The sequence below is a fragment of the Coccinella septempunctata genome, chromosome 1 (genome assembly GCF_907165205.1).
Source record: "Coccinella septempunctata chromosome 1, icCocSept1.1, whole genome shotgun sequence".
Taxonomy (NCBI): Eukaryota; Metazoa; Arthropoda; class Insecta; order Coleoptera; family Coccinellidae; genus Coccinella; species Coccinella septempunctata.
In genome coordinates, this window is record NC_058189.1 from 33,380,434 (window position 1) to 33,398,466 (window position 18,033).

The 18,033-nt window shown below is 34.2% G+C and overlaps 1 protein-coding gene across 4 annotated transcripts in view; it reads right to left on the bottom strand.

Moving 5' to 3' along the window:
* The window catches only part of LOC123323018 (WD repeat-containing protein 47), a 186,291-nt gene that overhangs the window by 100,958 nt on the left and 67,300 nt on the right, over positions 1-18,033 (bottom strand). For all 4 annotated transcript variants that reach the window (XM_044911201.1, XM_044911199.1, XM_044911198.1 and 1 more), the window contains exons 4-5: positions 1,602-1,685; positions 707-764 (exon numbers count right to left, since the gene is read on the bottom strand). In XM_044911201.1, the coding sequence (XP_044767136.1) occupies positions 707-764; positions 1,602-1,685 (142 nt within the window). The remainder of the gene's footprint in view (positions 1-706; positions 765-1,601; positions 1,686-18,033) is intronic.

An 18,033-nucleotide genomic window follows, 5' to 3' on the forward strand; every position in this document is an offset into this window, starting at 1 on the left:
TTTTTGTGTTGTTCCCCTATAAACAATTTCAGCATGATATCCGCCTTCTAGGTAAATTTATGTTCGACGATAATTCCAGCCTATACGATTTTTTTTCTCGAAAACTGTTACTTTCAGCAAGAAATTGCAAGAGATCTTGTTTGCTCAAAATGAATCACACTACCAAAAATTAAATTTCTGGTGAAAAATGAATAAGGAAAAAAAAAGTATTTTGCGAACTAAATTGAGGTGTGGCTTTTTCTACTCCTTGCAGAGTTATAGTAGGCATCCACAAAAAAATTTATTGCTTTTGCGTTGCCTTCTCTACTCTATTCAATTTCTGACAGTTTTCCGGTTTCTGAAAAAAATCAAAAATTGCTTTTCAGTTGCCATCTTTAGGGGACTGCTTCATTAACTATTCTTTGACGAGGAAGCATACATCCCTTAAATTTTTTGCGATTTTTCATTTATGCCCTATATATTAAGACAACTCAAATTAAAGGACGAAGCTGCCAGTTTGTGCATGAGAAACGAAGTTAAAATTAGGTGATTAAGAATAAGGACAGTGCCTGCAACGAATTTGAAAATTTCATAATTATAACCACCCAAATTGAGGACTCTTCCCCATTCTATACCTTTCTATTTTTTAACAAGGAATCAGCCCTGTATAGAAAACTTTCGAAAACGAACGCTATAAATCTGAAAAAATGAATGAAACTACGCTCACCTTTACAGAATCGTACAGTCCTTCTTGAAAATTTTTGACATCTCCTTCACCATGAATCCTGAAACGCGAAATTATTGTTTTTAGAAGCAATTTTATGCTCCAACCAATAGAATAACAACAAAAAGATATGGGTCATTGAAAATATTTTTTACAAGCTGTTTATGAAATTTTCCTAGGATACACAGGGTGCGCCCATGACTTGTGCATATATTTCAACAGTAGATTTTTTATGTCCAAATAAAAACTTTTTTCCTTCACCACTTATTCCGATTCGGCCTAGATAAAAAGATAGCGCCATTTCAAGTTTTCATAATGAGCTGTGCCGCTCCTTGAAAAAAAAAAATTCCCTTCAGAATAACAAGCTAATCTATTACAGTACACAACAGTGGATCCTTCAAACAGAGTGGCATTCAGCCAAAGCACCCGATTTTTCGAATTTCACAGATATTCTTTATCTTTGAATATCAAATTACTCGCAAACGGCGCATTATATGACAAAATATAAGGAAAGAACACTTTCATTTTCCAAATGTGAGTGAGCGTTCTTTAAATTTCTGGTATTTTTATGGTATAGTGGTCATAATGAAGAAACTAGAAAATAAGGTATAACTCGAAATTAAATTTTCAACAGCTTACATCTTTCAAACTGAATAAAATGATAACAGAAAAAAATGTTTTTTTTGCCCCAGGAATCTTCTGTTGAAACATATGTACAAGTCGAAGACTCACCACTCACCCTATATACAATACTTTATTCTATGGATTTTATAACCGCTTCATATTCTCATTTGGTAGTGGAGAAGTAGGGCATTTTAAATAACACGTAAAAAAATGTTGATCGAAATCAATCTTTTATAAGGACTTTTTTTAAATTAATTAATTTTGTTTCACAAACCTTCCTGGAACATTTCCATTCGAATTGCTTCTAGGCACTGGTAAGTTCCTATTTGTCCCATTGATGAGTTTACTATCTTGTTTGCTGAAAAAAAAAACAGAGCAGGGTTAGTGACATTTCTAATGAATAAAAGAAACTTTTCTAATTTTGACATAAAAAGTGACACTTTATATGTCGTAGATGGGTTTTAACCCATCTACGTTTTTAAACGTTTTATGTACTTTTCGCTACCAGTAAAGTAAAATATTTCGCAAGTGATGATGAAAAGTAAATTTCGTCATTAATTGTGAAGAATATGACAGAACCAATGTAAGACTAAACTTCTTGAACTATGTACTTCTTTACCCCCATAATTTGATGCACTGAATATTATGAGGAACAACAAATTTATTAATTAGGTAACTTTAACACTTGAATGGGAAAATTATTTATAAATATTAATAACACAGTTTGAGAAATTAGTGATAGTGATAGTGACTACCTGACAAAGTAGTTTTCTGTGTAGCATTAATTTCCTTATTCTCCATGTAATTTTTCCCTAGGAATTTTGTGATTTTTTCATGAAAAATTTTATTTCTCATTACAGTTAGATTATCTGAAAACATTAAGAGGTCGAGAGCGGCATGACAAGATAAATAAATATTTTGATGAGCTTCAAGATAGGAACATACTTTTTGTATCCGACTATGGAAGATGAATAAATTATTACAAAAAAACAAGTTATTCAGGTTTTGAAAGAAAAAAAAAATTTAAGAAGAAATAAATATATTTTAAAAGTTACGAATCTTGATTTGCATATGTTTTAACAAGTTTTTTATACTCATTTACAAGTTTTAGAATCATTTCTTCTGTTTTATATTTGTTTAATGTTGAAATGAGCCGAATTTGTATTATCTGGACAATAAATGTATTTTAAAAATATGCAAACGTGTTTTCTTATTCAAAATTTTCATTAAAAACCTCTAAAATTCTTATTTTAGTAGTTTTGGTGTCCGAATTTATTAAACACACGGAGTTACTTCAATTTACGTGCAATTCAGATGTTGACCGAATTTATCCCACCTGTGCGGGGGATTTCGGACACTAAATATCTAAATAAAAAAAATACTAACCCTAATTTTGACAATTTTTCATATGAAATATGTTTGAAGAACATATCAAAGAATCTATATTAATTTTTTCAATATTTTTTCACATTTAACTTTTTTGTGTTCGGAGGAAAACCTCATATTTCGTCCGAAGTTTTCTCACTTGACGGTATAGAGAATAACATACATTTTGAAAAACATATGTTTGCTTCATGACTAAAATACAAAAAATTTTGGAAAAAACTCACTACACGTCACTGGATTCTACGAGAAAAAGTTCGATAAGTTTAAAAATTATAACTTAGATACGAAAGGTGTCTGGAGAGTGATACTTTTCAATTCCGCCCAGTATCTGAGAAACCAAAAGAGCTATCAAAATTCTGCGCCATTTTTAATTTCATAAAAAAGGAACACAATATCGCAAAAACCAGAATCCCCTATCTTTAAATTGGAAGTGCCCAGAATAGGATACCCTGTACATATTCGGGTATTGGAAGAACAAAAATTTTACTTTTATTGCATCGGATTTCAATTATTATAAGAAGAAAGCAGGAGACGCATTTGTATATCTATCTATCATCGGCTTACGATATGGTGTGGAAAGTTCAATTTTTAAACTCCACAATCATTTAAATTTTGGTAAAATGATTTTTTTGATAGAAAATATCTTATCTGCTCGAAGGCTTCGTGTCTTTGTTAATAAAAAAAGCAGTAGTTTCAAACCGTAGGATAATGGACTTCCACAAGGGTCGGTGTTATCCGCATTTCTTTTCAATTTATATTTATGTAATATTCCTGATACACTATACAAAAAATTTATTTACGCCGATGATATTGCTCTTGCTTTTCGCCATTCTGATTTCTAAATAATGAAAATACTTCAAGACAAGATTTAGAAATCCTGAAATATTATTTCCTAGAATGGCGTTTATGTCCTTATCCAAATAAAACAGTAGTATCCTGTTTCCATTTGAGTAATCAACAACATAATTTCAATACTAAATATCTCGGAATAAAATAAGATTCTTCATTGAATTTTAGAATTCATTTGAAAAGTTCACGTTAAGAATTGAAATCGAGAAACAATATACTTCAGAAATTAGCAGGTTCTTCATGGGGTGCTGATGCCATCATATTTGGTACGGCAGCTTCGAACTTAGTTTATCCTGTTGCTGAGTACTGTTGTTATATTTGCTCACGTCGATAAAATCGATACACTACTCATGATTGTTACTCGAACTATCAGGTCTATACCTTTGCATTGGTCACCAGTTCTTTCAAACATAGTTCCTCCCCATATTGGCCGACAGGTGGCAGTCTCTAAGTCTTGGAATATATTCCGTCCCTCCCCAATTTTCAATATCATCATATTGAAGGGTGTTTCAAATTGCGCGGTTTTTTTTAAGAATGATAAAATATAGATGGCGCACCGAATTTGTCTGGGTATTTTGACATTTAAAAAGTATGATGTACGACATTTATAAAAATGGCTTCGTACACGATAAAACAACGCATTCAGATTGTTAAATTATTTTATGAAAATCAGCGTTCTGTGAAAAGTGTTTTTAGAAAATTACGTGAATTTTATGGTTTACATAATCGTCCATCTGAAAGCACTGTTGGTCGAATTATTAACAAATTTCAAGAGGCCGGTTCGGTGATAATTGAATTTTTGTGGCCTGATATTGATAAAGAGGACATTTGGTTTCAACAGGATGGCGCTACACCTCACCAAAATGACACAATTGATTTATTGAAACAATAATTTCCGGGTCGAATAATCTCCAGAAACGCTGATGTCAATTGGCCACCAAGATCATGTGATTTTACATCGTTGGACTATTTTCTTTGGGGGTTATGTGTGAAGCCAGGTCTATAAGAATAATCCACAATCGCTTCCTGAATTAAAGAATGAAATTATTCGTGTCATCAGTGAGTTAGAGCCTTAATTATGTCAAAATTTCATTGAAAATTTAAACGTCTGTAAAGAGCTGCAAGAGGAGGCCATTTGGTAGATATTATTTTTCGCACACAAATGTCGAAGCCGATACTTCAATAACCAATAAAAAGTTTTCGAAAACGATTGCAAATTATGTGTTTTATTTATTAAAAAAAAAAAAACGCGTAATTTGAAACACCCTTTATATCATATATCAGATTCTAGAAGTGACAGAGTGAAATCTGAAGTCTTTATAAACTAATGATTTTTTTATTCAAACAATATTCACAAAGAATGGAATTCGTGTTATCTCTTAAATAAAGGTTTAATTGCTCAAAACAAAGTCGAATGTTGAATAGAAATATTATAAATAAATGTAAGTTTAGTGTCCATTTCCATTACAAATATTATAATTCATTCTTCAATGGGACCTATGTCTATTCTTAATTTTCAATGATCAAATTCACAGAAATTTAAGCACATAAAATGTAATATGTTGCATGATCTTACCGTTTGCGATGAATATCGCAATCACTGCTATCAATGTAAGTCACCACTCTTCTGTGCCCTCCATGCTCCCTGTATTTTGCCACCACCGGTGGGTGTAAAAAGTGTCCGTAAAACATTTTTTTAACGAATTATCACATCTCACAGAATATCAACTCCAAGATGTACCCGGTGAGTAAGACGATGATGCCCTAGTGTTAACGTTGAAAATGCTTCAGATATGTGAGTAATTTCCGAAGGCTGTTTTGATGATTGTCACGATTCGTTAAGATGAAATGGTCCATTAACAGAATGAATTCCAAGAGTTCACTTGGGGGCGCAATTTCGATGCATTAATAGGATAATTGTAGAGATAATCGAATGAGTGCAGGCCAGTCAAGACAGATAATATATCATAGCTACTATGAAAAACCAGAAATGTATTGACATGGTGATTCGAAATTCGTTGTAGGCATTATGATTATTATTTTCAATGAAAATCTACCCTCCTTAGGCTGAAAACGCACCGGACGCAACATTTTGTTGCGAGACGTTGCGCATCTTTATGTCTCTCATAAAAAGTGTTGCAAGCTTAAAGCCGGGTCCAGACTATGTAACAAAACAGGTTATAAAGCAAAGTGTTCGATAGATTCAGTGGACTGTATTTTTGAATGATAATTTTTAGATCTTCTTTTAGGGGGCTGAACTCACCAGTCTTCCGCTTGCCACAAGTCCACACACAGCCGACACTCCCGGCCACTTCAAACGTCCCTTTTGCGGCGTAACAATTTCTTTAGATCGAAAGTCACAGTTTTCTAGGGATACGCGAATTAGCGTTTTATATCTGCGAGGAAAATTTGTGTTCATATAAGTTTAAGCGGCGATTTTTGTGTCGTCACCCTTCAAGGTTTTAATCGAGATTGTCCTCTTCTGTCCAGCCCCATATGTTGAATATGACCCGTGCAGAGATGCGCGAGAAAAAAAAAATATCTACCGGGGCTTCGCATAAAGTATCTCCTTCATACAAGAGCCCAGGACGAAACACAAAGTTATAAAACTTGTTAGAGAAATTCAATTCAAAAAGTTATATAACACAATGTTATACAACATGTTTCTTGCTATATAGCAAATTTTATGTTATCCGTTAGGTGTCGGTAAAGATCAAAGAAAGTAATATAACTTTGTTATAAAACACGCCGCAACTTGTCCACACTAGTGTTATTAAACATTTACTGCAGCGCCAATCTTTCTTTTACTGGTATTGCATCTCGAAATGTCGTGTCTTTTTTGTCTATTTTATGGCCGATTTGATTTATTAGGTATTCGAAATCAGAACTTATCATCCCTAGGAAATTTTTAAAACTACCATCACATTTAATGTCCCCTGTCAATGGGTCTATGTCATCCATTGCTAGATCCTTCAAAAGAGTTGATCCACTCTAATGTTCCCCTAGCTCTCAACGATGAGATTTCACTCGTCTACATAAAATTACACAAGCTGCTGCTGCCAAAATGACATCCTCTACGTTTGAGGACATTTTCAATGTCCTACAGATGCCACTGCTTCCAGTTGAGCACTTTTGTTCAGTTTTATTTTGTTACATTGTCTGGATGTCTCTGCTATTTTATAACAAGTTATATAACAAAGTTGTATAACACATTTGTTGTATAACTTTGTTAATAAAATGTTTTGTTACATAGTCTGGACCCGGCTTAAGGGAGATCGGCCACCGAATGCGAAGTTGAGCGAAGCTGAGAGTTTTCAATGCTAAATGATGAGCTACGTCACTCGATTCGTAGCTTGTCGATTATATTAGCATTGAAAACTCTCAGCTTCGCTCAACTTCGCATTCGGTGGCCGATCTCCCCAAATCCGTGTTGCGAGCGGTGCGTGCCGCCTCCTTTGATTCTGAAGGAAATGAGGAGCTTGCAACATCTCGCCACGTCTCGCAACACCTCGCAACAAAATGTTGCATCCGGTGCGTTTCCAGCCTTAGAACTACAACTTCTCATAAGATGAAAATGTCAGCTGAAAACCTCATTCTCTGAAAGCTGGATTATAGAGTCAACCTAACCTAACCTAACCTAACTCTATAATCTTTGCCTGGAGTGTTTTTCAAAAAAGTCACTTTTCGACTAATTACGTAAGCCCAACCGCTTTCAAAAAAACCGACTTAAAATAGTAGAACATACTGACGCACTTTTGTAATATACTACTCCACTATAAAGTTGAAGGAGTTCAGAAATTATGTGGCCGTTTCAAAAGTTGCCGATTATCGTCCATCATCCATCGTCATTTATGAGAAATCGATTGCTCACTCTCTATTATCTGAATGTTTTTTCTTTATTCTCCAAATTCTAAATGATCAATTTTGATATTCAAAGTAGTATAACTTATTTCGATCAACGGTCTGGTCGCTCCGAATTATTTGATTTCCAAGTTCCCTTTTACCTTTCCTTCACTAATCAAGCTGGGCCGGCCAGCCGAGGAAGTTAAAGGAACTATATGACTCCTACGACGCACGCAGTTGTCACCGAGTTGGACTATACAGTGTGGGCAAGATTCGTTGTCTACTGAACTCTCTAGAACTATAGCAGCTAGAAGAGAACGGATTACACATTCTCTATTTCTATTTCCTTTTAATTGAGTAATCCAAGTCTGATAACAGAACCGGTCTATAATTTCTAGATTTTGAGTTATGAACCAAAATTGAGAAAGCGCCATTTTCAATGATGCTGCAGTAGAAATAGATGCATAGACAAAGTGATTCGACAATCGGTAATTCCGATCACAACAGTATTGACTCCAGGAAAAGTGAATGCATATTTTACAGTCACTATGGTAACGCCTATCTACTTATTGTCTTATTATTCAATAGTGAAAGAGAAAGCAGAAAAAAGGTCATATTTTCTTCTCGTGAAATATTTACGTGAATAGTTACATATGATAAATTTTGAAATCCGCAAAAATTTCCAGTGAGATAAAAGAACATTCAACTATAGTTCAAATTTGGAAAATTAGAATCTTGAAAATGGCTGGATTGAAAAATTTGATAAAATAGTATTCGAATTACTCATAAAAAAGTGCCTCCAGAAATTCATAATGATTTTCGAGTACGAGTTGAAACAAGCGAGTAATTCAGCATTATTGTAAGGCTGCAGCAAGGTTGCGGGATCGGGAAGCTCTGTAAAGAAATTTTACAGACTTGCCTACAGTTACACATTATTCGGTATAAAATCCTGCAGTACCGTTTGTGAGCCGTCGCGTCGACATGTCTTCATTTGCGCCATTTTGTTTCTTTCAAGTAAGCGCGGTGAATGCCGAGCGGCGATTGGACAAGAAACGATCCCTTCCCGCTACCGCTACCGCTCATACCGAGCCAGTTAGCAAACGCTCATTGAAATATGGACGCTCGGTAAGCTTTCGGTACCGAGTATACCGAGCATACCGATACCACACCGTTGATGCGCCGACAAGTCAGGAAGCGGCCTAAATGGCAATTTCTCAATTGTCGTTCATAACTTGAAATCTAGATATGATGGACCGATTCTGTATTCAGATTTGGATTAGTCAGGAAAAAAGGGCTCGAGAATGTGTCATATAATACCTCTTATTACGTCGCTGCTTGATACAAAGTTGGCCAGGGCCTATATCCTATATGGACCTGGAAACTGATTTTCACTGATAACGGACCACTCGACCGGAATCCTGGTATGTTTGGTTAACTTACAGACCATATCCTAAATATTATTTCTATTTTAGAAAAGAGCGTATCCGTACCGTATAAAAGTAGTTTAGTCAATAAAAATATATTATATTCCTAATTCCTGGTTTGATTTGAATAAAATGAATAGATAAGAGGAGTTTATTCCACGGGACTTTCTCGCCATCCGTATAAGGCGTAAAGGGAAAAAGACTATCAGAATGTAGGGTGTTTCCTTTGAAGGATCAGTAGAAGTTACGAATATTACAATAGTTCGTCGAAAAGATGGCAGCACTCAATGAACGTCTTTTTTCAATTTCACAAAGATACGAATTGTAGCCAATGTCGAGACTTTTCTAGAAATTCTTTCACGTTGAAATTCATAACATGAATGAATATTTGTTCTTCATTTCGTAAATTTTGATAATCTGAGTGGATTCTGAATTTCTTGGATTGTTAAATGAAGGGGGTAGTAGTAGGTAACTCGAAACAAACTTTTCATACTGTTTCAGTATGATGTGAGAGTAGAGAAAAATATTGAATTAAAGAAGGGAAAAATACATTATAAATCAGTAACTTAAAATCAAAATTGCAACCGAACTTATGAAAAGAAACTGAGTGAATATATGTTTCAGTAAACTTAAAATTATGTTTCGTATTAATGTTGATCTTTTGTGTTGTAATAAAAAACTCTTATCTGTATTTACAGAAATACCTTGAAAATAAATGAAACTATTATTCAAAGGATTGGCAGAACCAAGAAAGTGTAGTACATACATTCTTTCTGCAAAAACCAGCTATTTCCCATTAAAAACAAAACTTTTATACAATGAGATTGTTTAAAGAATTCGGACTTTATATACAGGGTTTGGCATGTCTGGAATAACACTTATTAATATTTCTTCAATCAATAACTCAAAATAATAGCGCTGGAACCCCTCAATTGATTTTTAACTACTCAAATATTCTGTGAATTAATAGTTTCTGAAACAATTACTTGAAATTAATACGATGAAACACGTTGATTGAGTTCTGATATTTTTCTCCGATCCCTTAAGCGCAAGTTGCGGCTAAAGGATTGAAAAAAAACATCCAATTTCACGTCCAGAACATGAGGGTAATTGAAAATCAATCGACAAGTTCCAGTGCTTTCATTTTGTGTTTTGCTTGAAGAAATAGATATTAATTTTATTCCAGACTTTTGCTCAATCCTGTATATCCTGGCTGACCCATACTTTAAGGGCACGAGCCGGTACTGCTACGACTCTTGCACAAGATCGAGATCGGACTGTGTCTTTCAGTGAGAGCCTTTGAGTGCTTGTCGAATAATGCAACAAAGGTTTTGGACGCTTCAGATGCTTTGGTATCGATTGAAGCAGTTCGTCGAAGACTTCGCGACATTAATCTACATTTTCGACGACTTTTGAGCACGTGAATTTGCACTATCAATGGAGGTCTGTATAGTTACCAGATCAGTCGAGATATGGACGGTCTACGATAGTCTGCGTGTTCGGGTATGGTGGTCTAATCCCCTGGTTCCCAGAAATCGCAGATAGTTTCGGTAAGTTCAGAAGTGGTACAGTTACAGTTTGGGGAGGCATTGTTACAATGGACGTATAGAATCGTTAGTGCTTCATGCTCGCATGAATGCGAGAATTCAGATAGAGCAAGTCATTGACAATGTTATTTCTTTGTTTCATGCTGTCATTGGGCCAAATTTCTCATTTTTGGACAGAATTACTTTATACAGTAAAAAGAGAGATCGTCAAAATACAGATATCTAAGGGAATATCGCAGGAATTCTGAAAGGTATAATTGAAGAATTCTGCAATCTGCAATAGTGTATATCACTGTATATATTAGTGTATATCAATGATCAAATCCGTAATTCTCCATTAAAATAGTATATCATTTGCTATATTTCTGATTGAACTGGGCAACGTATTATTGAATTGAATGCACATATACCGCTTTTCTCCCTCAATGTCAAACTATGTATGGGGAAGTAGAAAAGAATTGCTCAAACAAACTTAGATCAGCTACAAAGAGCTTTGGATCATCAACCACCTCCACATATAATTCGAGAACTCAGGTAACAACACTCTAAGAAATTTTGATCAAGGCTACTTCAACAATCAGATCGAAAGTATGCAAAGGCGTTGTCAGGCCGTTCGAGAAGGCCACACTCTTTACTGAACTTCGTTTTTTAAATTTTTCGAGTGAACTGATTCTGTACTACAAATACTAAAAACTAATTCTCACCCGAAACTGTGGAACTTATGAAGAAACGGGCAAATGAATGGGTGAGATATAATAGATAAGTGAGTAAACCTTCTCGAAAAAATTGGTGAAAAAAAAAGGAAACTTTTAAAAGTCTCAAACTTTCTGATCTTCCTCAACTTTTGTGCAGTATTATATTTTGATAGTCAGGGTGTAATACGCTACAAATAGTACAGAGAAGACTTCAAACATAAAAAAAATGAACGAAATATCTCTTGTACTCTAAATTTTATCAACGAAACGTGAAAAGAGAGGTTTATATTTCTGACACCCCTTTTCTCAGGAGGTAGACATATATGATACCTTGTTCTCCCACTAAATTATTTGAGAAAATAAAATCAAGTTCTGTATTTTTGCGGCATCTTCGGTAGAGAAAAATCAACAAGAAATTAACGCGACCTGACACCTGACACTGATTTTCTACTTTGAATTGGATCGACTATTTACGCACAAATTGCACACTTTCTTATGAGAAATTAAATTCACACAACCACAGCACCAATAAGGATTTCAGTCAGTTCACTACGCACAAATAGTTTCAACTTGAGTAGAAATATGAGAAAAACACAATTTCCACCTACTCCAGTCAAGTACAAAAACAATACTGATTAACATATCGAGATGTCTCATTTAGACATAAGATCGAGAAGAGTTATTATTACGCTTCTACAATAAAAAATTTGAATTTTGTTTATTGTCCATTTATCGTGATTATGGTTATTCAGGGACGTGCGACTGTCGAGATTCCATCTGACACATACATTGCAAACAAAGAGCAGGGCTTGGAATATTTGCTTATCTAGTCAGTAATTGCACTAAGAAATTACTACATTATAATTATGTTATGGCTTGTTCTTGATCATCATGAAAGATCGACTCGGAAATAATGTAATTCACCGCTTTGAAGTCTGCATATATTCTAAATGTGATTCTTCCAAGTATTGAAATAAATTTCAACCTTTTGCTATATTATGGGGCCGACCAATATTGAGCAGTGTTTTTCATTCTTCTTTCGAAGAACGATAAATGAACTTCCAGCAGTTGAGTATTCATAAATGTATATACTGAGCATTATACAAATATAAGTGATGAGACACTGTTGAAATTTAGCAAATAAAGGCATGATCGATACTTCAAATAGGATGCGTTATCACCTTGCCTTCATAATTATATTATATGTGCATTCATACAGAATAATGAGATATGTTAGACAATCGTTAAATATTAACATGCAGCTCACAGACTAAGCTCTTTTATAAAAAATCTACTTCTAAGAGCAAACTTACACTCTCTATATTTACAGGATGGGCAAAATTCGATGTGATTGATTGGCAGCTCTGTAACCGTAAGAGCTAGAAGAAAAAATGGGGGACGATTTTGACCTCGATTTTCAAAGATGGATGATGGCCAAATCCGCTTCTTTCTATCTTCGTTCGTTTTCGAGTTATAACTGAAAACAGATTTTTGAGCTCTTTGAATTTCTGCCTCTATTACATATTTCGTAAAGTTTAAAGAATATGGAAAATAAATCCTACATTAACTTATAGAATTCAGTGTCGTAGTCGGAGATTTTTCTTCAGTCCGCCTGTTCATTGATATGAAAGTAAGTTTCATTTTTTTTTTTCAATATAATTAGACCTGTTTAATAATAATAATAGGCCTTTATTACCAATCCAATGAAACATTAGGAACATAATTTATCGGTCACAACACTGACAGATGGTTGAGTGCCCTCAGTTCTTCCACTCAAAACCCTGATGAAAAAAAATCATACAAAATTCAGAGTTCAAAGCACTGAGCCCCACAAAAAAATTAGAAAATTTGATATTAATGAATGACACGATATAAAGTAAGAAAGAATTTTTTTATATTAATGAAACCACATACGACTGTTCACTGAATAATTGATCAGAGACACGACACCTAAAAGCAGACACGGAAAGAGTTGGAGATAAGAACGAATTCCAGTCATCAACACCTTGTGATAAAGAACCAGTGCAGAAAGCTTGAACCTATTCATCATATTGAGCCATTTGATTTCATTTAGCTCATGACTTATTCTGTCAAATTTCCTGATACCATAGATAAATCTAAGAGAAGAATTCTGAATTTTCTGCATCTTTCCGATAGTCTCCTGATCCAAACAAGCAAAATGAACTGCAGAACAATAGTTAAAACTAGAAATAACTACAACTAGAATGAATTACAAAGTGTAGCTTTCAAATCTCTAGGAAGGGACCGTCTGTATGGATAAAGTAGGCGCAGATTTTTGGACACAAGATGCAATGCGGGTTTTGGGTATTTCGTCGCCTTGGACCTGAATGGGTCTAATCCACAATTTTAGGCTTTCTGAGTTAGAACTGCAGACAACTTCAAAAAAGCTCAAATTTTGTAGTAGTGAAGACATTCAATCGATTTGCAGCATATTCGTTGAGTTCTAACAAAATTTCGATTGAAATTTATTTTGGGAGGATTTTGCATCTCTTCATAAACTTTTTAGGGTTTTCACTCCCAATCTCTGAAACAAAATCAATTAAAAATGAAATCAACGATTTGCTCCTGCATAAATTCTTGCACTAATTTGTCAGGAGCAAATTAACAATTCAGAAGATTTTCAAAAGTAGATTTTTTCGTCTGATGAAGGAGTCTGATATAGACTCCGAAACGTTACAAAGAATTATAATTTCAACGTTATTTATTTTGAGTTCATTGTCAGGCAACAATTTTTTTTAGTTAATTTGCTCCTGACAAATTAGTGCAAGAATTTACGCAGGAGCAAATCGTTGATTTCATTTTTAATTGATTTTGTTTCAGAGATTGGGAGTGAAAACCCTAAAAAGTTTATGAAGAGATCTAACAAAATTGCCTAAAGATCCAAGTGTGATCTAAGCAACAATTTTTGAAGTGAATAGAACCTAGCAGCTTGGACCTGTTTTCTACAGGGCTTATTTGAAATATTCAATAGTAGTTAAAAGTAGTAACCCACATTTGACCAGCTGAGACTTGAATTCTATAGTTCTAGTTGTGAGCTAGGCGTTAATGATTTTCTAGAGCGAAAAAAGTTCAAATGTGTTTTACTCGAAATTTATATTCATTTATTTGTTTGAACAGGAACCTCTACAGGAAATCCCAATTACAGAGGTTCACAAAAATTAAATCTTAAACTATACATTTGTATATGTGGCTCAACAAAATATGAGTGGATTAGAACCATTCACGTCCAAGGCGACGGTTTGTCTTACATATTCTAGTATTATATTCCTTCCTGATTCAGAATATACAAAGTTCAAATGAAAAGTTGCGAAAAAATTTGGGAAGTGATTACTTGTCAAAAAATATAAGATATTTTATTTGGCCGACAAGGCATGAAAAAAAATGGTAGTGTTCCTCTATGAAAGGGCTAGAAAAAGCCTCCCCTAAACCTTGTTTTGAAACAATCGAAACATTTTTTGATAATGACATCTTAAGCCCGTTTGCAACAGCCGAGAATTCTCTGGAGAATTCTCTACAAAATTCTCGCAAGAAAACGGCAGAGATTATTTAGTACGCAACTCAACAGAGAATTCTACCGAAAGTGCGTATGTAACGGTACATAATTCACGGCGCATGAAATCTCGAGTAAATTTTCTAGAGAATTCTCGGCCGTTGCAAACGGGCTTTACAATAAAATAATGAATTTTGGATAGCTTGATCCATTCTTAACAAATAAGGTCTCCAGTAATTTCTTACTAAAATTCACTCAAAAAATTTTCCGAATGCCTTCTCGCACTCGCATAGAATATCTGCTTCATTTTATTCTAGACATTTTTTTGATTCTTAAAGAAAAAATTTAAAACTTAGGAGCATAAAGTTCTATGTGCATTATCTTATTGTTAATGAAAATTATTCTATTATGTATTAATAAAAATTATTAGTGACAACTATTATTAATGAAAATAATCGGAAAACTGGAACTAACTGGTATTTGAGTTCTTTTACTGAAAGAACAATTGAAAACATGACGTATATTAAACGGGGTGAGTCTGACTCGTACAAATATTTTAAAAGTAGATTCTTGAGGTCAAAAGAAACACTTTTTTCCTTTACCACTTTTTCCGGATCGGTTCAGTTTAAAAGATACAGGCTGTTGGAAAACCATAAAAATTAGTTTTATCGAATGATACCATAAAAATACCAAAAATTCAAATAATCCAACTCTTGGAACTAAGTTAGAAGCTATCTAATGAATATTTGAACGTTTTGTAAAATAAAAGTATCCTTCATATTTCCTCGTATAATGCGCCGTTTTCGAGTAATTTAATGAAATTTGAAAAATTGGGTACTAATGTTTTTGAAAGATCCAGAGATGTTTAGTGTCACAGACCAGCTAGTTATTCTGAAGGTAATTTTGTTTTTTCATTATGAAAACTCAAAATGGCTATATCTTTTTATCAAGCCCGAATCCGAAAAAATGGTGTAGGAAAAAAGTATTTCTTTTGACCTCAAGGATCTACTGTTGAAATATTTGTACGAGTTAGAGACTAACCTGTATATTCTTATCGGTTTATATTAAAAAAAATGAAAGTTACCCGAGAAGTTACTATTACACCACTGAATTGACGGACTGAAAAAAATCTTCGCCACTGAATTCTACATAAAAATGTGACTGTATAATGTTGTTTTTACTTGAAAAAAAAGATCTTTCTTGTTTTGGACACGGTTTTGGCAATTATCCATCTTTTGAAAATCGAGGTCGGAAACGTGCCATCCATTTTTCCCAAGCTCTTAGTTACAGAGAGCTACCACTCAGTCCCATCGAATTTTGCCCAACCTGTACGTTCCCAATGAGTAACGAAAAAAAACGGATGAGTTCAAACACCAGGCTCTATGTCTTCTCTAACTTACAAATAAGAGATGAAAATTGGTTCAAAAATCGACTTCTGCCCAAAAACAATCCTTCCCATAGCTACAATGGGAATTAGGGGAAATCTAATAAGCAAGAATTACAGCAGTCAAGGAATTATCCACTTTTATAAATTTCCGTGAAGGGAGAAGGAAACGATCGAAGTTACAAAATGTGTAAGGCTAATTTGGACTAGAATATTCCTCCAGAGAGAACATCTTAAGCTACCACCACATGAGGGTTCTATAAGTTACCTGATTTTCCTTTTATGATGACAACAAACGACCAAAGAGATTACTGCCTTTTTAAAACGAATGATGAAGCACATCACAAATAGGGAACCAGCAATAAACCAACGCCAACGTTGTGGCTTCCTCCATCATGTTAAAATATGGACTAGAATAATTGATATGTTGGTAACCATTTCATCACAGAATGAAATTGAATCAATTGTAAACATTTGATGGAATACATTCCGGATGACTCAGATAAAACCGACATGCTAATTTTTGTGGAAATAATAAAATATAAATGAAGAATTACTGGAAAATACAGCTTTTATTTAATTTCAAAGTTTTCATCGAACTTCATTTCAGCATTATGTTTTGAGAAATTCTTGCTGACTGTTGATATTCATCAAGATAATACAAATAATTTTGAAGTGGAGGAATACTGATTTCCAGTTCAACTTGGACAAGTTTTCTTAGCATCAATATTATAGCCATTGTATATCATTATATGCTTCCCCATTGGGAAGGCAAGATATCATAGTTGTGGCTCTCCATATGATCAATTTCCTTCTATCATGATCGTGAAAATAGCCAAGAATTTTGGGATTAAAAAAATATTGCTCTTTTATCATCTGATTCAGAACATAGTCAGAATTTTTTACCTATCCGGAAAGACTCAGACAGGCTGGAGACGATTCAGAGGAGAGTTACCCGAATGCCTTACGGATACAGTAGACCTGATTATGAAGATAGGCTGCGCATCCTTAAACTGACTACCCTTGAACAAAGAAGACTGAGAGGTGATCTTTAACTACGTTTAAGATTCTCCATGGGTATTCCGGAGTGGACTTATCTCACTTAATTCGTCTGAACATGAATCCAAGTCTGAGAGGACACCGTTATAAACTGTCCAGAGAAGTGTTCCGATCGGTTTCACGTAAACACTTTTTGTCAAACAGAGTTTTCCATGTTTGGAACAATCTACCGTGTAATGTTGTGTGTACGCCTAATGGTAACCAATTCAAGGTGATGTTTGATAGCTGGTGTAGAACTTTCCAGAATTGATTTAATTCTTTTTTTTTTCATCTTATTATTTCTTATTGTTTCGTTTTTTCTGTATATTTAGCAATTTTCAGCTTTTTTTTGTACATTTTGCTCATTCTGTGTCTCTTCTTTTGTTCTATTTGTTTTGAGCCACATAGGTTATACTTCGGTTCTTGTATACTAAATAAATAAATAAATAAATAAATAACCTAAAATTGATAATAATTGACACACTTGAATCCAGTTTCGACAACCAATCTTCAAAATTGAGTAAAAACAAGTATAAACTGAGAAAAAAGGATTTATTTGACTAAAAACTCGAAATCCCCTTCAAAAATGACAATGACTGTATTAACTTTTTAGTTCGAACTGTCACCACCATGTCGCTGCAATCTACATTTGAATTCCCAATAAGTAAACTTAGTCAAAAAATTGCCCGTTTATAGTCAGAGGAGCCGGGGCACCATACAAGCAGTTGTAGACAATTCGATTCAGTGAATACTCCGATATTTCATTCACAAAAGAAATTATAAGTGCGAATCCATCTGTTAACGCGAAAAGTACACTGGATTATAGATTTTATAGCTTAATGAAAAGGATTGTTTATAAAACTTGGTGTATTTATTTATCGGAAAACTCACGACTTCCAAATCAATACTAGGAAGAGCGCCTATGAAATGGCAACCTGAAATACACGTTTCTGTATTTCAAGAAGCTTCGAACGGATTATTCTCACGATAGCTGTATTCGGCTTATACCATTGCGTTCAACCAATTATT